Below are 27,919 nucleotides of genomic sequence, written 5' to 3' on the forward strand. Positions count from 1 at the left end.
GTTTTGTGTCACATTCCAATGATAAAACTGGGGGGACAAAAATGCAATTTCAGAATGTGGGGGGGACATGTCCCCAGTGAAAGTTGCGCCCCTGGTAAAAACAGAGTACAGTAGGCTAAGTGTATCTTTGCATTTCCATCCATGATATCAAAATTATAGTTTTAACCATGTTTACATTGGTTACAAACAAGCTTATATTTGGGGTCTGGTGGGGTATGACAGTTGAACTAAGCTCATGATGAGGCATTTATTTATACATTATATTCTTCAAGAATCAATGGGTACATATCATTCATTTATGAGTCCAAAGATGGATGTAGCAACTGCCGATTGACCCTAAAAGAGTAGGCTAGCTAGCCTACACTCCTTCAGTACATCTTGGGCTGTGTCCACATGCAGTATCTTTCTTCACTAATACATGCAGTTTCACAAACAATCCACCAGAGGTCCTGCTAAGCATAAAGTACTATTTGAGACGTCATACCCTGGTTAAGAAATGAGAAGTAAGGTATGAATTAGACACAGACACACCTGGACTTCCATAAATAGGAAAAGGTCAGACATTAATTCATTTTATAACATGTATAGTTTATTCCTGTAACCTGAAGCAGACCACAGTTACTTCCCCTCATTGGAACATCTGCCATTTGGAGTTTCAGTCATGAAGTTCAATATTCAACAAATATTTATGTCATGTAATGTAATAGATACTGTTGAATAATTCAACACACACACACACACACACACACACACACACTTGACATTACATTCAATCACTATGAATTAACCTATAGTGCTACTATAGAATCTCTGTTATTTTAGGCAAAGAGGTCATATTGTAATTGCGGTTAAAACCTACAACATGTCACGACACACTGTGCCTTTTCTTGTTGTTATTCATAGAGTGACGGTACTTGCCGAACAAGTTTGGTGTGTCGAGGCATGGAGCGGAACTCAAGCATTGCAACACAATGTGCCTATTTTTGAAATGCGGCCCTTGAGGGACTGGTTGAAACAGAGACTCAGTGTGCGATTTAGTTAAGCGAAACCACATAGGTGAGTCATAAACATTACTGATAGAACTATTTGGCAGTATCTCCCCTGGCCACCTTCAGGACAGGACGATACCTTCCTGCCCTCATCCACAAAGTTTATGATATCAGCGTGATCTGGATGACGCAAAAACCTGTCAGTCACCATTTTACTGCCCCCCCCCTCTCTCTTCCTTTCTTTCTTTCTGTCTTGTTCCCTAACCTCCCCCTCCCTTCTGTTAAACCATCTGTCATAATAGATCCCTATCTTCTTGTCCCAAACTGTTCCATAACCTGCCAATAAATGGAAATGAATAATTTCATGATCATTGGGAGGATAATGTGTGACTTGTAAAACAATCCTCCCTCTCTCCCCCTCATGTGATGCAAATCCAGTGGTCTACCCTGTGAACACGAAGGGTTTCAGCACACTGATCATTTGACTGATACACAGAATAACACCCAACCGTCTCCCTGGAGATCTACAGAAGAGGCAGGATTTTCCTTGCAGCCCTACCATAACAAACCTGATTTAACAAATCAACGTCCTTAGAGTAATTATATCACAACAGTGGTCAAAATGCTGCTACAACAGAACTGGCTGTATGGGTACTCTCTTTTCTCATGGTATTTCATGGATCTGTAGAATCTGCTGGTTGTACAAACTATATACTAACCCAGTGCTGTAAAGTACTTAAGTTAAAATACTTCAAAGTACTACATAAGTCATTTTTGGGGGGTATCTGTATTTTACTTTACTTTTACTTTTACTTCACTACATTCCTAAAGAAAATAAAGTTATTTTTACTCCATACATTTTCTCTGACACCCAAAAGTACTTGTTACATTTTGAATGCTTAGCAGGACAGCAAAATGGTACAATTCACACACTTACCAAGAGAACATTCCTGGTCATCTCTACTGCCTCTGATCTGCCTCACTAAACACAAATGCTTTTGAAGTCTGCCCCTGGCTAGCCATAAATATGCTGTCTGGGTTGCTTAATATAAGGAATTTGAAAATATTTACACTTACTTTTGATACTTAAGAATATTTTAGCAATTACATTTAATTGTGATACTTAAGTATATTTAAACCAAATACTTTGACTATTTCTCAAGCAGTATTTTACTGTGTGACTTTTTTTCTATTAAGGTATCTTTCCTTTTACTCAAGTATGACAATTGGGTACTTTTTCTACCCCTGTACTAACATCCTCTCCCATTCCTGTCATACCTAGCATGCCTCATTGACATGCTACCTTTGTAGAGAGTTGTGTACACGTAATGCTCACTGAGAGTTTTACCTGAGTTAGTCTTCTGCCATATTGAAATCATGCTCTACAATGGACAACCTGGGCTAATCAGTCATCGGCAGACGCGGATCTACATAAAAGCTACCTTGTATTTTAAAGGAAAGGAGGTCTCGTTTAAAGTAATAGTGTGTGTACCGTACTCCTATTACCTCTGTACTAGCCACCCTCACTACTCTCTTCAATCAGGTTTCGTAGGGGCCCTCTGTGACTATACGATTAGCATATAATGACAGGCTTTTTAAAGGGGCCCTTCCTGTTTGTCTGAAGGAAATGTAGTCAGGAAGTGGTCCTGTCTGTGACAGCCTAGTTGTGTGAACCAGATATTTTACTTACAGAGAATAGTGGCAATAGGCTGGGGGAAGGTGACACCCCACAGCAATATATAATCTCTGAAAGAACCTGGAGTAATCTATCCTCCCTGAAAACACAATGCTCTGCTCTCATATCAAAGGTTGCTGTGTACAGCCTTTCTCTTAACCAAACAATGAATACATCAGAAATTAAATCAATATTTATTGCTTGGTGCAGCGAAACGCTTATGTTACTAGCTCATAACAACGCAGTTTAATGTCAAACAGCACACAAATAATAGCCCAAAAACTTACAAAAACATATATTTTTTAAACTAATCAAGAAATGTCGGAACGAATCCGATTAACAACCCAAATAACACTGTTCCTGGTATATTGAATATGCACTGAACAAAAATATAAAGTCACCTTGTCAGAGAGATTGACATGGTTATCAAAACGTCATGCCAGGGTAAGCCTACACGAAACACAGCCCTTATTTTAAGTGTTTCTAAAATCCCCTGTGGGAAAAATTAATGGTGTATAAAAAATGGAACCATTTCCCTGTTTGACCGCTAGGTTTTATGGGTATTATGACACCTCCACTGTGGGGCTCTATAGCACAATGGTAACACTTGGGTCATTGTGTTGGACTACAGGAGATGACTGGGTTCACCTTGTCTAATCATTATCTTGAGATAAAAGACAGGATCCAGTCTCGCCACCAAACAATCCTCCTTATCTTCTATCATTCTCCATTGTAACATTTTAACTTTAACTTGATAATTGAAATATCAGCAGGAAATAGCACTTTTCAATGGTCATAAATGTAAGATGCAGAATTGTATTATGCAAGACGGTGGATAGTTAAGGGAGGGCAACATTCTAAGAAAAACAGAAAGGAAAACGCTGCACACTGCTGCTCATACTCCCAGTTGATACTTATTTATAACAATGTTTCGACCCTTAGGTCTGCATCAGGCATCCATATCCCAGGTGGGGGTGGAAGGTCCTAATATATATATATTTGGGCAGTACTCAGTGACATTACTTCCTGAAACAGGAAGTAAAAAAAAATATAACATAGGTTCACAATATTAACATTCAATGTATCTAAATATATGATCAATATTTACAGTAACATATACACGTACAATATTCAAATTAGTATGATAAAAAACATTCATTTTGACATTTTGAAACTATAAAAACGGTTTCAAGTCAAACTCCTCGTTAAGGCCAAGAGACAGTGTGTTGAGCCTGTGGATCCAGAAAGATTCCCTTTGAAGAAGTTTCCTCTCAAAGTCCCCTCCCCTGCGTGACATCTTGACCATTTCTATTCCAATGTATCTCAGAGAGCTAATAGGATGTCCAGCTTGTACAAAATTAACAGCAACCAGATTTTTTGTCTCACCGGTCCGTATATTGCTGCGGTGCTCACTGATCCGTGTCTTAAGGGTTCTACGGGTTTTCCCTATGTGAGACAGACCACAAGGACATTAAGATGTAAATAATATTGGTGGACATGCAGGTAATCAGATCTTAGATCTTTATCCTGTGTGGGGGTGGGTAAATTCATTACATTTGCATGTGAAGCTGCATTGAGCCACATTTGTAATTAACCTCCAGAACCTCGTCGAAGAAAGTTTCCCTTTTCTCTGGTGGATAATCAGATTTAACCACGTCTCTCATGTCTGGGGGTCTTTTAAAGACCATATGTGGGGGATATTTAAAGATGGGTTTCATTGCCTCCCGAGTGGCGCAGTGGTCTAAGGCACTGTATCGCAGTGCTAGCTGTGCCACTAGTTGGCAGTTGGCACTGGGTTCGAGTCCAGGCTCTGTCGCAGCCGGCCGCGACCGGGAGGCCTATTAATTCCGTCCATATATGTCCAAAATGTCCATTTATTTGGCGCGTTTGATCCAGAAAAAAACAGCTTCCAATTTGCGCAACGTCACTACAAAATATGTCAAAAATTACCTCTAAACTTTGCCAAAACATTTCAAACTACTTTTGTAATACAACTTAAGGTATTTGTAAACGTTACTAATCGATCAAATTGAAGACGGGTCTATCTGTTTTCAATACAGGAGGACAACAAACTAACGATACTTTTCTAGTCTTGCGCAACTCTCAAACAGTACACATAACGTTACACTGATTCCAGATGGCCGTTCTTCTTCATTGCACAAAGGAATAACCTCAACCTATTTCCAAAGACTAGTGACATCCAGTGGAAGCGGTAGGAACTGCAAACAGGTTGATTAGAAATCTAGTATCCCAATGAAAACTCATTGAACGGACGGTGACCTCAAAAAAAAAAAATCTGAATGGTTAGTCCTCGGGGTTTTGCCTGCTACATAAGTTCTGTGATACTCACAGACATGATTCAAACAGTTTTAGAAACTTCAGAGTGTTTTCTATCCAAATCTACTAATAATATGCATATATTATATTCTGGGGATGAGTAGAAGGAAGTTGAAATTGGGCAGGCTATTTATCCAAAAGTGAAAATGCTGCCCCCTATCCTAGAGAAGTTAAATGCCTTCCCCATCAGGGGACATGTTCTGCTTTTTCTTTAACTTTTGGTTGAAGGCCTTCCAACTGTGTTAGTCCTTCAAAACGATCATTGGCATGTTTTACCCAATTGTCTTTTGTCCCCTTTCCTTAAACCTTTGTGTGAGGTCTGTGGTCGGTTTCTGGTAAGAAGCATCAGAGCTGTATATTCTTCTGATCTGATACAATCAAGACTCTAGTATACGTGGGGAGGGAGATGGCCCCAGGGTTTCACAAGATGGTCTACAAAAGGTAGAGATATTCTCTGTCAGAGATCCATTACTGCTCACAATGGGCCTGCTTAGTATAGGTGGTGTCATGCTGTTGTGAATTTTGGACAGAGTGTATATGACAAGTGTGGTTGGGCAGTCAACTTTCATATATTAATATTCTGTCTTTGTCATTTCCACTTCATTCAAAAAAATGCAGACAATTTATCATGGAACAGAGACTTGAATTGATTAGTAGGGTCCTTAGGGAGTCTTTTGTAAAATTCATCACTGAGTTGTCTCAGAATTACCTTTTCATAGTCTGCTGCATTTTGTATCCCCACCGCACCTCCGTCGGCAGGTTTGATAATGATACTCGAGTCATTTTTGAGTTCCACAAGAGATTCTTTCTCTGCTTTGGACATATTGTGGAATACCTTGTTCTTTTTGGTAAAAATCTGCTTTTCCTCTTAAAATGGGTATTTTCCTTTGCCATGACCTCAGGGCGAGAGTCGAGTTTTGTCATTCAGGTTATCAATGGGAGAAACATTAGCACTATATTCTGCCTGGTTACTATTATAGTGCAATGGATTAACATTGGCAGGTGCATAGGGAGAAACCCCATTACAAAAAAACTAGGTCAATCTCAAACTGTGGCCCTTTAGGATTACGGCTGGGCTGGTGTTCACCCTTCCAGCATGCTCGTGGGGGAGTGCCAATTGGCTGTCTCCGGTCATCCCTGCAGAAACATACCTTCTGCTACTTGTAGTGCGCAATATCACGCAGCAATCTAACACACAGATCCCTAAAGAATTTAAGCTATGAAGAGTGTATATTGTAGTGTCTAGTTATACCAGGACAGATTAAGGTGTCTGTATAAACACAGAACTAGGGAGTGAGCTGGGTGGGCTGAACATGGTCATCTCTCTAGATCCTTATATTTTCCAGTAGACTACATTTAGTTTTACACAAACTCTACAGAATAAACCTGTTTCCACAGCGCAACATTGCACAGCTTACTCTATATTGAAATATCCCATCTCTGCAATACTCATAAAATATATCTACCTATTAAAAGGTGAGGAGTGTATCGCAGCAAACCAGTAATCAGAGGTTGTTCCTGCCTGCTCTCAAGAGGCTCCTCAAGACTAGTTATCTGTGGGAAAATCACTGACACCATGGAAACATGTCCCATCTCGCTCTGAAACACTCCCCAGCCTAGACTACCTCTGAATGACAGACAGAACGTTTTTGTAATAGATGAGAACCTTAAAAATCCCTGTAGTTTCACAGTTGTGCTGATACATTGACCTTCATGAAAAAAAACTCAAAATAAAAAGCTGTTAACTGATCCACAGAAACATCTGTCCTCAGATTGTCACACAAAGCCACCAGGACACATTTCACAAATTCCAGCCTGTGAATGAAGAAGACTATAATCACAGACAATGACTCTTGTTGTAAAGTCATTTGCCACCATGTGAGAGGAGTGAGTCAGTCTACCCCCTTCCATGAGCACCAGGGCATTGGAACATGATAAGGATTACGCAACAGAGACAAAGTTACACATTAAAAGAACAATAATAACTATAGAAACTAGCTAACACCATTAGCTGATTGTATGTCATACGTTTATTTAAGAAACAAACTTAAAAACAACAAACTTTTAATGGCTTAAAACAAATGGCACAAAAGTAAAAATGCACAGTGTTAATGTGTCTGGCCTACAGCCTATATGATCTCACTGAGGCGAATATACAGTATAAAGGCATAGAACAGTGGAGACAGGTAGATTATAGACTTAAAGCCAGTTTGGCCCCAACACTGCCCCTTCTAAATTATAGGTAACTCATCACCATAATACTCAATACTTTACACCTAACTGCATGACATTTGACACCAATTTCCTTTAACTTTAGCACAAAGTAAAAGTCTCTAACTGGGGATTTCATAAGACATGTTGTTTCCCCATGTGCTAGGCAATAACATGTCCGATATGCATTGTTGTTTGACCTCTTGATCTTCACATTAAGACAATATCTAACTAGATATTTACATCTTTCACATTTGCCCTCTAATGTCATTCATATGAAAATCACAAAAGGTGTAACAAGTCCAGGCTATATATATTCAGCCATTTTCACTAGTAGTCTAAGGCGACTCAGCGGTGGCCAAAATCCTAATTTAAAACTTACTAAAACTTACTCCTGACACACTGTTAGACAGATAAGTAATATAGTTCCTCTTTTGGGTGGTTCGCTTACTGTGCTGAGACCCATTTTCTCCTCTTCTGGACTCGATGTCCTGGTCCTGTGAGAAGTCAGGTTGTGCGTCTGTCCCACACAATAACACACCATCATGATCCCTTTCTTGTAAATGATTCTATTTCACAACAGTTATAGGAGAGACCCTTTTAGGTCTCTACATTTTTACAAGGCGCGTACAGCCAGTTCCAGTGCATCACAGTCCTTTTCAATGACCCTCTGCCAGCGTCTTTCCCAAGTCATCCACTACTAGCAGGTACTGCTCTGTGTGTTCCCAGACTCAGACACATAGGCCTTGCTCTTCCTGGAGTACTTCATGGAGCTGAAGGAGACCCTCATCCTCTCCACCGTCCTGCTGCTCCTACACAGCAGTGTGTTCTTCACATGGTTCCTGAAGTCCTCTGACACAAAGTAGTAGATAAAGGGATCCAGGCAGCTGTTGAGGCTGGCCAGACACAGAGTGGTGATGTAGAAGCCGTAGCCGTTGTTGACCACCCCGTCTTTGAGGAGGGAGTAGTGGACGACCAGCATGATGTTACTGGGGATGAAACACACCAGGAAGGTGACCAGCACGGTCACGATCAGCACCACGGCTTTCCGACGGTTCTTCCCGGCGCTCCCGTCCGCCATGGCGTTCCCGAGAGCATTGAGGAGGAGGATGTAGGCAAAGATGATGACCACCGAGGGGACCAGGAACACGATGCCGGCCATGAGGACGAAGTAGAAGTAGGGCAGCGCTACGTCAGGGAAGGGGTCCTCCAGGTCATGGATGATGTTGACATCATGGCAGGTGGTGATGTTAGGGTCCTTGAGCTTGGCCGTGTGGTTGTACAGGTACAGAGGGGTGGTGGTGAGCCAGATGAAGGCCCAGATAGAGACGGAGACAGCGACTGCCACTTTGTTGTTCTTCCTCTGCTGAGATAGAGGATGGGCCACACCCCAGTAGCGCTGGACACTCAGACAGGTGATGAAGAGGATGGAGCAGTACATGTTCCCATAGAAGAAGCCCACCAGGACTTTACACAACCCTTCTCCATAGATCCAGTCGTTGCCGTTGAGGTGGTAGGCGATCTTCAGGGGAGTCCAGATGACAAAGAGCAGGTCGGACAGAGCCAGGTTGGCCATGTAGATGGCGGAAGGGTGCTTCTTCTTGGTCCTGAACAGGAAGACCCAGATGGCCATGGCGTTGGTGGGCAGCCCCACAGCAAACACCACTATGTAGACGATGGGGAGGAACACCGTGGTCAGACTGCTCCGCAGCGTGTCCGCGGTCGCCTTGGACACTGTAACACGGTCAGCATCCTGAGGGTCAACCACCCCGATGAACCCTCGTCCTTTACCTTTTGATGAAGCACAGGAGAGAAACATCACTGACAAAGACCTATAATGTTGAACGGTTTTGGTGAGCCGCAACACACAATACGTTACTGTAAGAAAAAACTACATGGCTAAACAACATACACAAATCATTAAATTAAGCAATGATTTGAATGACAGACTCTATATTGTTAAGACATTTTCTTAAAAAAGGTCAAACATAAGGTATTAACTCGATTTTCACAGTCTTCTTAATATCTCAAATATATAGGGTCGTTCCATCTCTAGGCGATCCATACTAAATGGGTAAAAACAAACTATACATATTCCTGGCACACGAAAAAGCATTTGAATAAAGAACTGTTGATACTCTGAAAAAGTAGGTTAACCACAGGTTGGAACCGACGAGTACGCTAAGCTCAACACAAGGTCTTTACAGGTCTACTGAAAAAGACATGAGATACTTTACAAAAGGTAAATCTTACCTTGAAACGGATTTGTTGCACACGCGCAACCGAGCAACAATAAGTAGGAAAGTATTCGAGATGAGGCCATGGTCCGTGAACTTTGTACAGAATGAATGGTCTGTGTATCTAGTCCTACCGAGTTCGAAATGGTTGTTAACTTCACTCCGATGTCCAATATACCTTTCTTTTCCCCTCTGCCCTAAACAAGACACACCCTAACAACTACCAGAGACTGACGGAATCAACCACCGCGCGCCCTCTCTCTGCACGCACGTTACATGGTTTCGAGTGTCTGTAAGTTTCCACCTGCCTCGAGCATAGTGCTTTGATTAACAGGAATCAGTAAACCAATAGGAAAGATGACAATGTATGAAACACCATATTTGTATGCTGCTTACAAATCTATACTCCTTCACTAAGCATACAAGTCGTTTCCTTTGGCTTTTACATCTCGAGTCTAAACAGGGAAGGTAATCACGTAGCTGAGTAGCGCGATACTTTACACGGCTCTTACCTGTCTGGTCATATCTAAGGATCGCAGACAAATCGCAATTAATTCTATGTAAATCTTATAGGGATGTATAGGGGAGACCGGGGATTGTTGTAACACTTGCAATTACTCCAATCGGGAGCGAGGTAGAATCATATGATTCACTGTGCACATGCTCAGTTTAGTATTGAACCCTCATGTGAAAAAGCAAGTCTCTATAATAAACTGCAGATTCTATTGACAGAAATCTAGTTTCTAGGTAAATTTGTTTTTGTGATGGCATATAAACTGCTTTGTAGTTCTGTTCACCAAACTTATCAGGTTTATAACCAGTCTGTGTAGAGATATTTGATTCAAATAAGCAATGCTAAAGTTAACATTTAGCTCAAATTTAAGCTAGCTAATGGCTGCAAGGGTCAAGGTTAGTTGTACAACTTGTGAGAAAACGGAATGTTTTATTTTACTTTCAGCATTCCTGGATTATGGAAAAGAAAGCCAGACCTCTCCACACTTTGAACAAAGCGTCAAAAGCAGAGCAGGGGAAGTCCATCAGGTCAGTTGCAAAATTGTAGAGCATATGTTATGTGACGCTGTACAGATTCTGCACAGATTACTCTTCCGATTTCAACCCAGTTGATCTACACCCCTTCTCAAAACCAGGACCCAGGAAAATTGCAACAAGGGGTAGGAAGAGGAGAAACTGTGATTTTGATGGATACACCCATCAAGCAGGCACTGGAAGAAGAGCATAAAAAGTCAAGCGCTCAGAAGGCAAAAATTGTAATTGCCCTGCCTAAAAAACCTGCTGGAAAGAAGCAAGCCAAGACAAACCACACTGAAACACATCAAACAACTGTCCTGCCTAAGAAAAAAGCCAAAACAAAGCAGATTGAACCAGAAGATTCAGATTCTTCCGATGAAGAAAACTTCTGCATTGTGTGCATGAGTCCAAGGAGGTCTGGGTGTTGCTGGGAAAGCAAATTATGGGCCCACCAAGCCTGTACCCCAGGACAGCCATACCACTGTCACAACTGTGAATCTGATTAAGTGAACATGTCCAAAATTGTCACACACAGCCACGCACGCAAACACACACGTTCAGGTGTTTAGTTTAGCCAAGTTGTTTGGTTGAGAACCATTTAGAAGAGTAAAATAATAAATCAAATCAAATTTTATTTGTCACATACACATGGTTAGCAGATGTTAATGCGAGTGTAGCGAAATGCTTGTGCTTCTAGTTCCCGACAATGCAGTAATAACCAACAAGTAATCTAACCTAACAATTCCACAACTACTACCTTATACACACAAGTGTAAAGGGATAAAGAATATGTACATAAAGATATGAATGAGTGATGGTACAGAACGGCATAGGCAAGATGCAGTAGATGGTATAGAGTACAGTATATACATATGAGATGAGTAATGTCGGGTATATAAACATGAAGTGGCATAGTTTAAAGTGGCTAGTGATACATGTATTACATAAAGATGGCAAGATGCAGTAGATGATATAGAGTACAGTATATACATATGAGATGAGTAATGTAGGGTATGTAAACATTATATTAAGTGGCATTGTTTAAAGTGGCTAGTGAAACATTTGTACATAATTTCCATCAATTCACATTATTGAAGTGGCTGGAGTTGAGTCAGTATGTTGGCAGCGGCCACTAAATGTTACATGTATTATTTCTGCCAAACACAAGGTAAACTTGGCAATGTTGCTCTCATGGTCTCAAAAGCATTCAATAATTAGTTGCATGTCATATGTACTTTTTTAAAATTCTGTTACAATTCACCCCAAGCACTGTTACAATTTACCCCATGGTCTGGTTTAGTTGTAACACTTCACTCCTTGTATTTAAGACACCATGCATTTGCAGTTTGATTTACATATATTACCACACCAATTTGTAAAGGACAGATTTAGGTTGTTTGTATCAAGTTCTGAATACACTACCATAAACGATCTCTGAGAAACCGATGAAACGGTGAAGTGTTACAACCACTCCTGGTCTCCCTTACCCAGTTCTATATAAATCAGAACTATGCCAATCTGGTATTGGTTCTCTTGGGCATTGCTGCAATAAAGAAAGTATTCACCATTTCATGTATGCCTGGACAATGGTCAATTTTGAGGCAATGCTTTTCAGATATGTGATTTTCCACATTGAAGTAAACCCATTCCACCATTTCTTTATTCTGATTAAATAGATTTGTCAACCAATTTGAAGAGTGCCATTTCAGCAACATCTCTCAGGGTGTAGGCTAAAGTCAGACAAAACTATACTGTGCATCAACAAACAGGAAGTAGGGGTATGAGGGTTCTGCAGCAACCCATGAAAAATCACAAATAAAATGCACTGGACCTTTATTAACAGACCAATAGAGCTGTCTGCAGCATAGGCAAAATCCTTCCCATCCCCAAACTACTCCCTTCGAAGATTATTTAAATCACAGCACCCCCACCCCACTTCTCACAGCTATGCCGTGCATTCAAGATAATGATCAGAATTTCCCCTTTTTATTTGTTCATGCAAGCAAACTCACAACAGAAGGAACCAATGCTAAATGCCACTCGGCTGACTGAAAACCAAGGCCATAGAATTTATTTATTTTTTATTAAAAAAAAGACATGACATACTTTCTATCACAACATGCAGAAAAAGAAAACATATACACAATTTAAAAAAAAAAAAAAAAAAAAAACTATTTATACATTTCACCTGAGTCAGATGTGCATTTACAAGGATGCATGGGTGCTACAAATATCATCGCGTCATGATTTAGGTCAAGTAATGGCTCATTTGATAAAAGAACAGTGCACATTACCAAAAGTGAAGGGTCAGTGCTATAGGGCACTGAGAACTAAGTTTACAGTTTCAGAGAGCTGCAGTGCTGGAAAAAACTTAATGGACATCGGACTATTTAAATGTGGGGAATGGATCAGAAACACAGAATAAAAACAATGCCTCTTCACACTTATCAATTTTGTCCTCTACATAAAACCAACAAAATCTGCACAAAAACAAACAAAATGTATGAGGAGAGTGAAGGCAATGTAATAAGCACATAATATATGAAGTAGTCTGGGGTTACATCTCCATTTAAAATGGCTTCGTCTCCATTGATACTGATGAAAACAGATGTCAGGTGAAAGAACCATGGTAAATCGACACCAACCCGGTATTCCCTTTCACTCATCCAGTTCTTCGAAAAACATCAGTACAGCCAACTATCTCCATATGACAACCCCCCCCTTAACAGGAGCTGCTCTGTGTTTTCCCAGAGTCGGAAGTGTAGGTGCTACTCTTTTTGGAGTACTTCAGAGCGTTGAACGAGACCCTCATTCTCTCCACCGTCCTCTCACTGCGGCATCTCAGTGTGTTCTTCACATGCTGCCTGAACTCCTCTGAGATGAAGTAGTAAATGAATGGATCCACGCAGCTGTTGAGGGCGGCCAGACACAGGGTGGAGATGTAGAAGCCGTAGCCGTTGTTCACGCCTCCGGCCAGCAGGAGGGAGTAGTGCACCAGCAGCATGATGTTACTGGGGGTGAAACAGACCAGGAACATGACCAACACAGTGATGATTAGCACCACCGCCTTGCGCCGATTCTTGGTGATGCTGGCATCTGTCATGGAGTTCCTCAGGGACTTGAGCATCAGAATGTAGGCCACCACGCACACCACGGTGGGAACTACAAATCCCAGGATTCCCATGGTCAGGAAGTAGCCTGCGGCCATGCTATTCTGGCTGGGTCGGGTGACGTCGTGGCATGTGATGATGTTGAGGTTGGTCACTTTGACCGTCTGGTCATAGAGGTAGAGAGGGGTGGTCATCAGCCAGACCCCCACCCAGACTGTGACAGAGACGCCGATGGCTACCTCGTTGTTTCTCCTATTCTGGGAGAGTGGTTTGACAATGGCCCAGTAGCGCTGGACACTCAGACAGGTGATGAAGAGGATGGAGCAGTACATGTTCCCATAGAAGAAGCCCACCAGGACTTTACACAACCCTTCTCCATAGATCCAGTCGTTGCCGTTGAAGTGGTAGGCAATCTTCAGGGGAGTCCAGATGACAAAGAGCAGGTCGGACAGAGCCAGGTTGGCCATGTAGATGGCGGCAGGGTGCTTCTTCTTGGTCCTGAACAGGAAGACCCAGATGGCCATGGCGTTGGTGGGCAGCCCCACAGCAAACACCACTATGTAGACGATGGGGAGGAACACCGTGGTCAGACGACTGTCCAGGACCATGTGGGCCGTCTGGGAGACCCACACTCCTTCCGGTGACTCGGTCCCCGTGAAGCCTCGGTTTTCAACATCAGCATTGATCTGCTCTGAGAAAGAGAAGAGGAACAAGGTGAGTAGGAACAGGGCTTTTAAGGAATTCAAACAATGGGGTTATAAAGTATGCCATTTGAATACAATAGACATGTGATTTAATTCTCTGTCAGGTTCATGCTTCAACTATTACTTGAAATTATATAGAGCCAACATAAAGACAAATTATATGAAGTCAACTAATAAGACTCCAGTTGGTCATTTTCTCTTAAATCTTGACTGTCAAAAGTCTGTCATTAGTATGTGTAATGACATTTTGGGCGCGTTCCTCTGCCCAGGTGTTGCTCACCCTTGCCAGATCTTACAACACCTGGATAAGTATTTTACACATCAGCTAACCACATACAGATTGCTATGTCAGTCGATGATGTGGCACGCAACCAATGGTTGACGCATGCAACGTCTGAGCAGGGGAATGCGCTCACGTTCAAAATAACTGGGAAATGGGAAACTGAAATTTGGGCATCTTTCTAGCGCTCCGACTTGAAGCTCACTATCGTCATGTTTGACCACGTTTTTCCCCCCAAGTTCCCAGTTGTCTTGAAAGTACCATGTGACCATACTAATTGATGCGGGACTTATTTTACACTGGACAGAGGCCAGTCATGTCATTGGGCGAAAGCGGGGAGGGAGGAGTGCCCTTCTCAAATTGAACAGTAGGTTTCCAAGGCGGTTGTCAGAGCCAAAATCCATCTTGCGCCATCTTCTCCCACTACTGGCCACCCGCTCATCACCATATTTGGTAGTGAGTGGAAACGCCAATCAGATTTATACATCCAGTGAAATATAGGTCTCATTGTTCTGTGATACAACATCTCTTCTCCATTCAATAAAATGTTTGAATTTTCTAATTACTTTTCATTGGGAAGGCAGAAAGCGTTCACTTTTGCATAGGGAAACCGAATCTTACAAATTAGGTTACTACACCTCCGTAATTAGGCCCTAAGTCACTTTTGTTTGGAGCCGACTTCGCCGCTGGACAGAGCCAGGCACCTGACTCACGCCCGAGGAGGTTGCGCGTGAGTCAGGTGCCCGGTGTTGTGCCGAACCTCCCCCCTCTTTCAAGTGTATGTGGCTGTTGTAGCTTGTATGGCGCCCTGGGCGAGTATTTTTTCGACTAGTATTTTTGAAAGTGTAAGGATAATAATTCAGCCAGTTCTGAAATGTTTATTGCTTTCCAACATTTTACTCCCTCCATGTTTAATATTACACACATACATTTATTATTAATTTCGGTTGCCTGACCTGAAGTTGGTTCTATAGAAAGTATTTGACTCTGTGTACCACAGAAAGTATTTGACGCTAGCCACGAAGTTAAGGAAATTAAAAGGGGGGGATTCTGGCAGGTGGTGAGATTTTCGGCACAACACCGGTTCCAAAACGAATGCAATCAACTTTCAGAAGGTGCAAGAGACCCCTATACGGGCGCCGGGCTACATTAATCGAACCCTTCGATGTCTTAAGGTTGGTAAGAACGACGACATCACATGACAAGCAGGAGTATTTCACAAACTTGTTATTAATTTAGGAATCAGAGAGGGGATTCGACTCAATACTTTTACCATAAATACATTTAAGAATATCACAACGAACAAAAACACACACCAATAACTAGACGAGGGGAAAGGCTAACAGCTCTTACCAGTTTCCTGAGACAGACAGTGCTCGGCAAAGGCCAATAAAAATATAAGTTTCAAACAATGTGGCTTAAAACTCATGTTAACTTCCACAAAAGGATCCAACAACAATCTATTTGCGATGTATGAAAAGTGTTGAATGCCGACGGCGCGTTTGTTTGTGGATTCCTTCTGTCTGCATGACACTAACGAGGAAGTACCACATCCCGCCCTCACATAACAGGTGGGAAGAAAAAAAAAAAACCTGTGTGATGTCATGTGACCGTACGCACCTGTGTCCTCGGGCTGACTGGCTCTAGTAGGATCTCGCCCTCAGACACTGATCTAAGGTCAGTTTTGTGTTTTTACACTAAGGCTTCAAGTTGGAATTTGGGGAAGGTATAAGACAGGGATCATGAACTAGATTCAGCCGCGCGCGGGCCGATTTTTTTCTTGAGCGGATGGTCGGGGGCTGGAAAATAATTATAATTAATTTGTAGACTGCAAATTGACCACAGGAAGCCCAAACAGATTTGACTAAAACATAATTTCAAACCTTGCTGACATCAAATAGATTATCCTCTGCCATTTTCTTCTCCTTCTTTATGTTCCCAGTTGCAACACATAACAAAGGTTTATGAGATGAATGAGAGAGGGGTGTGTGTTGCATAAGGTTCAGTGTCCTCAGGGCAGGCTCAGTGGAAGTTCCAAAGGTTTGGTCTTTTTGTTTGACTTAGTCACTAGCATCTCTGTTTGGCCAATAAAATGTGTCATTTAATGCAGAAGGCTAGTTGCTTGAGGACTCTCAGGTGCTTTTCTCCTGCTCTGTTTGTCTTTCTTCAGGTGGAAAGGAGGAATGGAATGGATAGGATTGCTGGTGATTGGGGATGGTATGGGAGGACAGAGGAGAGAACGGGAAGTAACAATGTTATCTGACCTTTTGTCTTAAGATCATAATAGAAGAAAAAGTATTGTTTATTGTAGAACTAATTTGGTCAACTACCTAAAATTATCAACATGCATGAGTGTGTGTATATGTGTGTGTGTGCGTTAAAATGTATTACTTCATATTTCAGCAAATCGCAATGCCTCGGGCGTCCATTATTTGAAATCCTTCCTCCTAATAAACATTGTAAAAAATGAAAGGATACTAAAAATGAAAGGATGCTTTATTAGAAATATTTACCATTGCTTTTTTGTAATGTCTTTATGGCACCTAAAACCATTAAAATTCAGCATGTTTAATTTATTCAAATCAAATATGTTCTATTAGCAAGCTGAGTACTTGTTTGAACTATATACTGAACAAAAATATGCAACATGCAACAATTTCAAAAATGTTACTGAGTTAAGGTTCATATAAGGAAATCAGTCAATTGAAATAAATTCATTAGGTCCTAATCTATGGATTTCACATGAACGGGCAGGGGTGCAGCCATGGGTGGGCCTGGGAGGGCATAGGCCCACCCACTGGGGAGCCAGGCCCAGCCAATCAGAATGAGTTTTTCCCCCAAAAAAGGGCTTTATTACAGACAGAAATACTTCTCAGTTTCATCAGTTGTCCGGGTGGCTGGTCTCAGACAATCCCTCAGGTGAAGAAGCCAGATGTGGAGATCCTGGGCTGGTGTGATTACACGTGGTCTGTGGTTGTGAGACAACGTTGGAGGCGGAATTTGGTAGAGAAATGAACATTCAATTCTCTGGCAATAGCTCTGGTGGACATTCCTGCAATCAGCACGCCAATTGCACGCTCCCTCAAAACTTCTGACATCTGTGACAAAACGGCACATTTTAGAGTGGCCTTTTATTGTCCCCAGCACAAGGTACCTGTGTAATGATCATGCTGTTTAATCAGTTTCTTGATATGCCACACCTGGCAGATGGATGGATTATCTTGGCAAAGGAGAAATGCTCACTAACAGGGATTTGTGCACAACATTTTAGGGAAATAAGCTTTTTGTGGGTATGGAACATTTCTGGGATCTTATTTCAGCTCATGAAACTCGGGACCAAAACTTTACATGTTGCATTTATATTTTTGTTCAGTATAAGTAGCTACAAAGCACCACCCGCTGGATGTAATGTGAAATAAAATGGACTTGAAGTAAGTATGATTTAGACCAATAGGGGGCATCACAGCATAACTTACTCCAACTTAGCACCCCTAGGCTGTGTATTGGAGTTGTCTAATAGTTTTTCCATTTCTGCAAACACTATATATTCACACAATTGGAAATTTACTGCAATAATGAGTCTGAGCTAAAGTTATTGTAGCGATATAATATATAGTGCATGGTATTTCTATGCAACATCGACAACATAGGCTATACATTTCACTTTGCTGAGTAAATATTTGTACATAGAAAAAATGGTAAATGTTAACAAAAGGAACAGAAACAGATCCTACACTACAGGCATGGACGTGAGCTCACTAAACCTGCGTATAAAAGCATTTCCTTGTATTGTCCACAGTGTTCTTTTAAGAAATAGTACAATACATGATTGAACAATAACCCCTTTGTAATTCCCTTATCACAAACCATCAAACTTCATAGACACTGCTTTGGGGACCATAAACCTACTTCAAGAATAGCAACTTCAACTTCCATGGGAAATATATTTAAGATACAAATTTAAGATGTTATACATTATCATGCATTCCATTTTTATAAATGGAAATGTTCCTTTTCTCTCACCCTAATGTACCTTCTTGGAGGTTGGGTTCAGGTCAGAAACAGCTTTGATCCATATCAATCAGACCAGCAGCATCTTGCACTGGTTTGGCCGGGGTAGGCCATCCTTGTAAATAAGAATTTGTTCTTAACTGACTTGCCTAGTTAAATAAAAGGTTAAAAAAAATTTTTTTTTTAAATATGTATCTTCTTCATATAGTTGGGCATAGCTAAACCAGGCCCAGGAGTCACAGGCTACAGATGAATGTCTGACTGAATTCAATGTACGAGCCAAATCCATTCTGTCTCCTCAGAAAAAACCTAGCTTGGTCCATGGCTATCTTTAAGACCATATGTACACTGTCTGAAAAAGGGGAAATACACTGAGTATACAAAACATTAAGAACCCCTGCTCTTTCCATGACATTGACTGACCAGGTGAAAGCTATGATCCCTTATTAATGTCACGTGCTAAATCAACTTCAATCAGTGTAGTTGAAGGGGAGGAGACAGGTGAAGCCTTGAGACAATTAAAACATGGATTGTGTATGTGTGCCTTTCAGAGGAATGGGCAAGACAACAGATTGAAGTGCCTTTGAACAGGGTATGGTAGTAGGTGCCAGGTGTACCGGTTTGTGTTAGGAACTGCAATGCTGCTGGATTTTTCATACTCAACAGTTTCCTGTGTGTATCAAGAATAGTCCACCACCCAAAGGACATCCAGCCAACTTGACACAACTGTCGACACCTTGTAGAGTCCATGCCCCGATGAATTAAGGCTGTTCTAAATGCAAAAGGGTGGGTTTGCAACTCAATATTAGGAAGGTGTTCCGAATGTTTGGTATACTCAGTGTACATACTAAATATATATTCTTCACTTCAGTCAATTAAATATATATTCTGCACTTTAGTAAATGAATCAGAAACAGCTCTCTGTATCTCCATCCATCAGACCAGGAGTTTCTTGTACTGGCTGCTGAGGCTGGCCTGGAAGGCATCCACCTTACTTATCCTGGTGCTGGTCCTGGAAGAACCAGAGGATGAGGCCAGATTCTTCCCTCCCTCTGCGGCCGCCCGGCACCCCAGAGCCCCCGCAAGCTGCCTCTGGCACCGGGATGAGCCAAAGTAGTAGACCAGGGGGTCCAGGCAGCAGCTTATGCTCCCCACACACAGAGACACCAGGTAGGCCACGTGAGTGGCGTCCGGCTCCCCCGCCACCCGCCCACCAATCTGGAGGTAGTGAGCCAGGAGGATGGCGTTGGTGGGCGTGAAACAGATCACAAACACCACCAGCACGATGACCACCATCACCACTGCTCGTGCCTTCTGCCTTGAACGACCTAGATCAAATGCCAATAGAAAACGCTGTTATCCTCTTATGGGGAAGGTTGTTGTGCAGAAGACATGGAAAAGAGAATCAATACAAATAGCCAACTTTTTAGACCAAAAACTTGGTCTGGGATAACCGCTCCTCTTAGTAAAACTGCATGATGACAGTGCTGCATATCATTTGTGAAGTGCATGAGTCTGGTTTCTGTTTACCTATGACGCCGCGTGGAGCCCTGTTGAGCACCTGCACCACCCGGGAGTAGCAGGTCACCGTGACGAACAGCGGCAGGAAGTAGAGGGTGCAGGAGAGAATGGGGAAGAAGAAGAGGTAGCGCCCCTCTAACAGCTTCAGGTCCTGGATGTCATGGCAGGTGGTTATGCCCAGTGGGTCGTAGTAGACCGTCTGCTGTGAGAGGACCAGGGGCAGCGAGCCGCCCACAGCCAGGACCCACATGGAGCTGCAGGCCAGGGCTGCGTTACATGGACTCCTCCAGGCCAGGGAGTTGATGGGGTAGGCCACGGCCAGCAGGCGGTCCACGCTGATACAGGTCATAAGGAGGATGGAGGAGTACATGTTGCAGTAGAAGGCGGCGGTGACCAGGCGGCACATCCCCTCGCCGAAGCCCCAGTCGTTGCCACTGTAGTGGTAGACGATCTTGAAGGGCAGCAGTAGGGTGAACACGAGGTCAGCGGCCGCCAGGTTCAGCATGTAGATCACCGCCGGCTTCATGGGCCGGCTCCGTCGGGCAAAGGACAACATGGCAACAGTGTTGAGGGGCACGCTGATGAGGAAGACAACGGTGTAAAGCGTCGGGATGAAGATGGTGGACAGACGGCCTGTGAGGAAGTCGTTGGCCGTAACAGAGATAGCGTAAGACCAGACTCCTGTAACATTGCTGACCGAGCCCAGTTCCACCTGTCCCAGTCTGGACCCGTTAATAAACCCAACTCTCTGTCCTGGTGCAGATCCAATGTTAAGTCTGCCTCCGGGCCCATTTCTGTCTTCGTTTGGGTTGTAGTCCAGCAGGTCCAGATCTATATGCTCGTCTGTGACCAGGGGCCATTCCGTGACTAATCTCCTAGCAAAGGTCCTAACGATGGAGCTGCCTGAGTAGAAAAACAACATAGAGATGTGAGTCAGCCACACATGAGGATAGGTGTGGAGCACTGCAGTCTACATTGTAATACAGTCATAAAGCCCAGTGGTGTGGAGAGCCTCAATCACTGTTTGGTTTTCTTTATAGGATTTCCTTGAAATGGGATGAGGCATGTCCTGATATGAGGGGATACAATGTTAATAAAATGCTGATCCTGTCAATAAAATGGCCAACTACTTAAATATGTTCAAAAGAACACTTCTGGGGTCCTGACCATGGCAATTCATTTCAATGTGTTTTGATCCATCACAGCCTATGAATGAAAGGTATATCAGTAAAGTACACAATGTGTGAGAGAATGAATATAATCCATTCTTTCTGGTTACAATAGTCTATAGGCCTATTCAAAATATACCATGACTTGGTAATTTATATTTAGGAATATGTATGCCTGACTGTCTATAAATGTTTGGAGACAATTTACAACAAAAAAAAGAAACGTGCATGATTTTGTTGGCTACATTTAGGCCTATGTTGTGATAATTCAGCGCTTAAAAATGAAGTCACCTTCCACACCGACCTGTTATAGCCTAGAATAATTAGTTAACATTTGGAAAATAATATGTGTGGCCATGTATCAAGAGGGTCTACTAAGTGTCGCCTACACGTTGTTTGTGTGAAATACTTTAAGTAAAAGTGACACAGTTTATGAGGAAACAAACATTTCATCACACATAAGGGGAATTCTACTCACCGTTATAAACCGCGGACGACGCCGCATGCACGGCTGCCAGGATAAGAAAACGTTTATACAACATCCTCCCAGAACCGCAATGAAGTTCCGTAAAGATGAACAGGTTTACTGATAAAGCCTACAGCGCTCCTGCTAGACCTGGAAACGTTTTTGAAACTGTATGTTTGGTCTGTCTCCTCACTGTTGCTGTACTAAACTGTACTAAACTGTCGTTTTCAGACAGCTCACAGTCGCCTGTCCCACCATGACGCATATTATAGCATTTTTTTCAGCAGGGCGCGCGTTCATTTCTTCTGATGTCATCAGTTGGGATCAAGGATCGGAACGGAAGAATAATGCAGCTGCATGTCAAAGATTTCACGTTGGTCAATATTTAATGTTGAATGACATTTTTGACTGAATGGAGATCGATGCTGTTTTCTTGTTAGGATAATTGTTATTAAATAGACCTAGCCTATGGATTTTTGGAAAACAAAACTTACTTTTTTGACACTGATAGTCCCAGTTATTTCTTCCTAGACCCACAACATAAAGTTTGACCAGAGCAGACAATAACATTTTTCAACAATTTCATTCATTTCAAACACTGAGGTCATATGTGAAGATGGCTATTTTGTCAGTTTGATGTTTTTTAGTTCAGTATGTATGTGCTTGTTTTTGATAATATAAAGCTGCAGGGGCTCAACTTTGGATTTAGAAGTCGGGGGACATACAGTACCAGTCAAATAGTTTGGACACACCTACTCGTGGGTTATTCTTTATTTTTACTATTTTCTACATTGTAGAATAATAATGAAGACATCAAAACTATGAAATAACACATGTGGAATCATCTAGTAACCGAAAAACTGTTAAACAAATCAAAATATATTTTATATTCTTAAAAGTAGCCACCCTTTGCCTTGAGGACAGCTTTGCATTCTCTCAATCAGCTTCATGATGTAGTCACCTGGAATGATTTCCCACATATGCAGAGCACTTGTTGGCTGCTTTTCCTTCACTCTGCAGTCCAACTTATCCCAAACCATCTCAATTGGGTTGAGGTTGGGTGATTGTAGAGGCCAGGTCATCTGATGCAGCACTCCTTCACTCTTCTTCTTGGTCAAATAGCCCTTACACAGCCTGGAGGTGTGTTTTGAAAAACAAATGATAGTCCCACTAAGCGCAAACCAGATGGGATGGCGTATCGCTGCAGAATGCTGTGGTAGCCATGCTGGTTAAGTGTGCCTTGAATTCTAAATAAATCACTGGCAGTGTCACCAGCAAAGCACCCCCACACCATCACACCTCCTCCTACATGCTCCAAGATGGGAACCACACATGCAGTGATCATCTATTCACCTACTCTGCATCTCACAAAGACATGCTGGTTGGAACCAAAAATCTCAAATTTGGACTCATCACACCAAAGGACAGATTTCCACCATTCTAATGTCCATTGCTCGTGTTTCCTGGCCCAAGCAAGTCTCTTCTTATTATTGGTGTCCTTTAGTAGTGGTTTCTTTACAGCAATTTAACCACGAAGGCCTGATTCACGCAGTCTCCTCTGAACAGTTGATGTTGAGATGTGTCTGTTACTTGAACTCTGCGAAGCACAATCTGAGGTGCAGTTCATTTCTGAGCCTGGTAACTCTAATGCACTTATCCTCTGCAGCAGGGGTAACTCTGGTTCTTCCTTTCCTGTAGCGGTCCTCATGAGAGACAGTTTCCTCATAGCACTTGATGGTTTTTGCGACTGCACTTGTTCATGTTTCTTTGCCCATGCAAATCGTATCCTTTAGTAGTGGTTTCTTTGCAGCAATTTGACCATGAAGGCCTGATTCACGCAGTCTCCTCTGAACAGTTGATGTTGAGATGTCTGTTACTTGAACTCTGAAGCATTTATTTGGGCTGTAATCTGAGGTACAGGTAACTCTAATGAACTTATCCTCTGCAGCCTTATTCTCTGCTTCCTTTCCTGTGGCGGTCCTGATGAGAGCCAGTTTCATCGTAGCGCTTGATGGTTTTTGCGACTATACTTGAAGAAACTTTCAAAGTTCTTGAAATGTTCTGCATTGACTGACCTTCATGTCTTAAAGTAATGATGGACTGTCATTTCTCTTTGGTTATTTGAGCTGTTCTTGCCATAATATGAACTTGGTATTCTACCAAATAGGGCTATCTTCTGTATACCTTGTCACAACACAACTGATTGGCTCAAATGCATTAAGAAGCAAAGACATTCAACAAATTAACTTTTAACAAGGCACACCTGTGAATTGAAATGCATTCCAGGTGACTACCTCATGAAGCTGGTTGAGAGAATGCCAAGAGTGTGCAAAGCTGTCAAGGCAAATGGTGGCTACTTTGAAGAATCTCAAATATAAAGTATATTTTGATCTGTTTCACACTTTTTTGGTTACTACATGATTCCATATGTGTTATTTAATATTTTTGATGTCTTCACTATTATTCTACAATGCAGAAAATAGTAAAATAAAGATAAACCCTTGAATGAGTAGGTGTGTCCAAAATTTTGACTGGTACTGTATGTATATATATTTATTTATTTATGTCAGATAAACACTCCAAACTGTCTACCTGACCGCTTGGAGGCGTCCGCATGGTCCTAAAGCACACCGTTTCCTTGTTTGTATCACATTCCAATGATAAAACTGGGGGGGACTAAATGCAATTTCCCCCAGTGAAAGTTGTGCCCCTGTAAGATGCATTTCCTCTATTTTGTGCAGATCTGATTTTGATAATGGTCGGCATCAGAATTTTCAGGAATTTCCCAATTTTTCAAGAGGGAGAGTGAGCAAGAGAGGATGTGTAAGAATGGCAAGGAATTTCTTTCTGTAAGAGCAGATACAACAGTTGCAGCTGAGTCTCTGTGGTACAGCAGAGCACATTTATAATTAAGTGATAATGCCAGAGAAGCCGGTGTTTGGAGGATATATTGGCATGGGTGTTGTTAGGCCCCAAACACCGGCTTCGAGGGCATTACCACTTTTATACAATGGGTTACAAACATACTCAAATAATGATTGACATTTCAATTAAAAACATTTTGATTAATTTATTCATACTATCACAAGATATAGTCCCAACACAAATCTAGGGTTGCTACCCAAGCTGGCTGGTCGTTCATTCTATCGGTTCGGTTGCCAGAGCTGTGACCCAGTTGTTCAGTCTTTTTGTTCTCCATCTATGGACGCGACCCAGTCGTTCGTTCTAAATGTTCCATTGTCATACCGGCTGGCATCGTACTTATTCCTTGCTTGCTAGCTAGCCAACTACGACCAACTCTGTCACCTCAGCCAGAAAAACAGCAAAGTGGCTGCAGTTCCATTAGTTTAAGCTGTTCTCTAGTGACATTTATTTTGAAAAATCCATAACAATGAACTAATGATGCACGATTTCACCTGGCATAGAAAATGTGCTCTTGTAATGAACACGATGGGAGACAGAGAGTTGGTTTGAAGCGCAGGGCACATCAGGTGTTTATTGTAAAGGACCAAAGGATGACGTCGGTAACTGGGTCCAGGGGTAAATTCCTGGAAACCCAGCACTCCGAATAGAAGTGTGTCACAAAACAAACAATATCTCACAATGATGGGGTGCAAAGAACTGAACTAAATAGTGTGTGATAATGACTTACAGGTGTGTGAACAGGTGATCAGAATTCAGATGATTAGGATCTGGAAAGTGAGCTGCATTCTGGGGATCTATGTGTTTGAGAGTGTGAGCTGGAAAGTGAGCTGCGTTCAGGGGATCTACGTGTTTGAGAGTGTGAGTTGGAAGCAGATGTTACAACTCTCTCGTCAGGACACTGTTATTCAGAGGAGCTAGCCAACAACACAACTAACACAATCACTTCCAACTGAAGCTAGAAAGACTGACTGCCTGTCTGTCTCATCCCGACATGTTCATTACGATGGGACAGCTGGAGATCGAATTTGAAAATTGGAACAATGTTGCAAATGTAAGAGATACAGAGAGCAAGGTTTAGACAAATCTCAACTGTTGAAAACTAAATGTTAGTCTAAAAGAAATGTGAGATAATGTCTAGATACTTTTTATAGTGGAGATCAAGTTTATAAATTGCCTGGCTGGGCTGATGAGACAGTGGATTGCACAGTCAGATGGAACAGAGTAAATAGGCATTTTAACGTCAAAGATTTAGCCAATGGTAACTCTTGGAATAAACCCAGACTGGAATGCGGTTTTAACCAATCAGCATTCACCCACCCGTTGTATAACACTGAATAAATCACTGTGGGACAACACATTATTATATAATGTACTTCATAATGGAATTTATAATCGGCTATACTTTTTACCAGTCAAAATGTCTCGGCTGTCACACCCTGATCTGTTTCACCTGTCTTGTGCTTCTCTCCACCCCTCTCCAGGTGTTCCCCATTTTCCCCTGTGCATTTATACCTGTGTTTTCTGTTTGTCTGTTGCCAGTTTGTCTTGTCAAGCTTACCAACAGTTTTCCCTGTACTCCTGTTTTTCACGCTAGTCTTGCCGGTTTTAACCGTTCTGCCTGGCATTCTGTACCTTTCAGACTCTGCTCTGGATTACTGACCTCTGCCTGTCCTTGACCTGTCATTTGCCTGCCCCCTGTTTTTGTAATACACTTTTGTTACTTCGAACTGTCTGCATCTGGGTCTTATCCTGAGGTCTGATATCAGCTTGGTGTGAATCCTGTAAGAGGAATGCATTTGTACTGATGTTGACCTTGCTCAAGCATTTAAAAACCTCTCTGTTTTCCTGTCTATTCCCAGAGGCTGCTTTTCCCTGGGAAAGTAAACTGACCTTGCTGTTTAGAAACAGTCCCCCGAATGTTCTGTCTACCCATCCAGCTTCAGAACGTGTTCACATTCAATCAATCATGAACACTGTTTCTAGATGATTGAACTAGTGAAAAACATGGTGTAAAATTAAACGACCAAACAAAATTGGAATTCTCTGCACTTTTGATCTGTGATTAATGTGTAAAACTCTTCATTAGCTCCAATAAGCAAAAACACCTCTGCCACCCTGATCCTCAACACAGGGGCCACCTAGGGGTGCATGCTCAGCTTCCTCCAACAGGATCTGAGACAGCTAATACCGCCCATGTGATCAGACTGCTGAACAGCTAACCCTAGTTCTCCCTGCACAGACCTGCACCTTAGAGGGTCTTCACACTTACACTTCAGAGAAGGCCTAAGGATTTAAGAACATGTATATTTTTAATTGAATTCAGTTTTAATTTCTATTTCATCTTTACAATAATTTTCTGATTTCCTCTTCAGTTTGTGTTGAAAAGAGAATGGTTAATAATGAAGAAGAAAATAAATCCAATCAGGATTTTTTGTTAGTCTCTTGGTAGAAAAATCTAGCTCAGCCAGCCATTGGCTAGGCCTTAAGAAGCTGGAAAGAAAGCCTCTCCCGTTCAATGGCATTAGAGCAGAATTTGAGAGACAGTGGAATGAACCAATCACATTTTGACTTGCAATGGGTGGGACAATTAAGATAAGATAAGATACGTATCAGACCTCAGGACAAGACCCAGATGCAGACAGTTTGAAATAAATGTTTATTTACGAAACGGGGCAGGCAAACGACAGGTTAAGGGCAGGCAGAGTCCGTAAGGTACAGAATGTCAGGCAGGGTCAGGGCAGGCAGGGGTCAATAATCCAGGGCAGTGTCAAGAGGTACAGAACAGCTCAGGTCAGGCAGAATGGTAAAAGAAAACCAGGTGAACTATCCCCGGTATAAATGCACCAGGGATAATGGGGAAGATGGGTGACACCTGGAAGGGGGAGACAAACACAAAGACAGGTGCAACAGATCAGGGTGTGACATCACGTCTTGCCTCTCTATTATGCGTGGGAATACTTGGGAACAGATTTCTTAAATTAAAATCACATGAGCTGATTTCCTGGTGTTTTTTTTTACAGTCTTTAATGTCCAACAATGGAAATTTCACACAAAAAAAGAAAATGTCCTAGACCTAGACAAATCACTATTGAGAGCTCAAGAGAAAATAATTAGTGGTGCAAGCACCGACAGAATCATTGCATTTTGGTACACCAGTAGTACATTCATTTCCAATGGAACGCTACATTTTCCTTGCAGCATTGAGTTGCAGAGGCAGTTGCAGTGCGTTCTGTGTGGTGCATACGTTGGATTTAT

General features: G+C 42.1%; 3 protein-coding genes across 3 annotated transcripts; all 3 read right to left on the reverse strand.

Annotated features, from left to right (window-relative positions):
* Positions 1-7,013: 7,013 nt before the first annotated feature.
* Positions 7,014-9,737, reverse strand: LOC120021468 (proteinase-activated receptor 2-like). Its single transcript, XM_038965244.1, has 2 exons — positions 9,466-9,737; positions 7,014-9,003 (listed from the first exon to the last, which is right to left on the reverse strand). Exons 1-2 carry the CDS (start codon positions 9,533-9,535, stop codon positions 7,913-7,915), a joined length of 1,161 nt encoding a protein of 386 aa, XP_038821172.1. The 5' UTR covers positions 9,536-9,737; the 3' UTR covers positions 7,014-7,912.
* Positions 9,738-12,563: 2,826 nt separating this feature from the next.
* Positions 12,564-16,098, reverse strand: LOC120021610 (proteinase-activated receptor 2-like). The gene is made up of 2 exons (XM_038965412.1): positions 15,926-16,098; positions 12,564-14,279 (listed from the first exon to the last, which is right to left on the reverse strand). The coding sequence occupies exons 1-2, from the start codon at positions 15,999-16,001 to the stop codon at positions 13,201-13,203; spliced, it is 1,155 nt and encodes a 384-aa protein (XP_038821340.1). The 5' UTR covers positions 16,002-16,098; the 3' UTR covers positions 12,564-13,200.
* A 3,149-nt stretch (positions 16,099-19,247) lies between these two features.
* On the reverse strand, positions 19,248-22,007 carry LOC120021237 (proteinase-activated receptor 1-like). Its single transcript, XM_038964909.1, has 3 exons — positions 21,752-22,007; positions 20,114-21,007; positions 19,248-19,911 (listed from the first exon to the last, which is right to left on the reverse strand). Exons 1-3 carry the CDS (start codon positions 21,813-21,815, stop codon positions 19,520-19,522), a joined length of 1,350 nt encoding a protein of 449 aa, XP_038820837.1. The 5' UTR covers positions 21,816-22,007; the 3' UTR covers positions 19,248-19,519.
* Between the last annotated feature and the right edge of the window lie 5,912 nt (positions 22,008-27,919).

The sequence above is a fragment of the Salvelinus namaycush genome, chromosome 26 (genome assembly GCF_016432855.1).
Source record: "Salvelinus namaycush isolate Seneca chromosome 26, SaNama_1.0, whole genome shotgun sequence".
In the NCBI taxonomy this organism is placed as follows: domain Eukaryota; kingdom Metazoa; phylum Chordata; class Actinopteri; order Salmoniformes; family Salmonidae; genus Salvelinus; species Salvelinus namaycush.

Coding starts and splice junctions, on each gene's coding strand:
- LOC120021468 (XM_038965244.1), bottom strand. CDS start 9,535: ATGGCCTCATCTCGAATACTTTCCTACTTATTGTTGCTCGGTTGCGCG. Junction 9,004..9,465: donor TGCAACAAATCCGTTTCAAG/GTAAGATTTACC, acceptor CTTCATCAAAAG/GTAAAGGACGAGGGTTCATC.
- LOC120021610 (XM_038965412.1), bottom strand. CDS start 16,001: ATGAGTTTTAAGCCACATTGTTTGAAACTTATATTTTTATTGGCCTTT. Junction 14,280..15,925: donor CTGTCTGTCTCAGGAAACTG/GTAAGAGCTGTT, acceptor TCTCTTTCTCAG/AGCAGATCAATGCTGATGTT.
- LOC120021237 (XM_038964909.1), bottom strand. CDS start 21,815: ATGTTGTATAAACGTTTTCTTATCCTGGCAGCCGTGCATGCGGCGTCG. Junction 21,008..21,751: donor GTCGTCCGCGGTTTATAACG/GTGAGTAGAATT, acceptor TTTTCTACTCAG/GCAGCTCCATCGTTAGGACC. Junction 19,912..20,113: donor GGCTCCACGCGGCGTCATAG/GTAAACAGAAAC, acceptor CATTTGATCTAG/GTCGTTCAAGGCAGAAGGCA.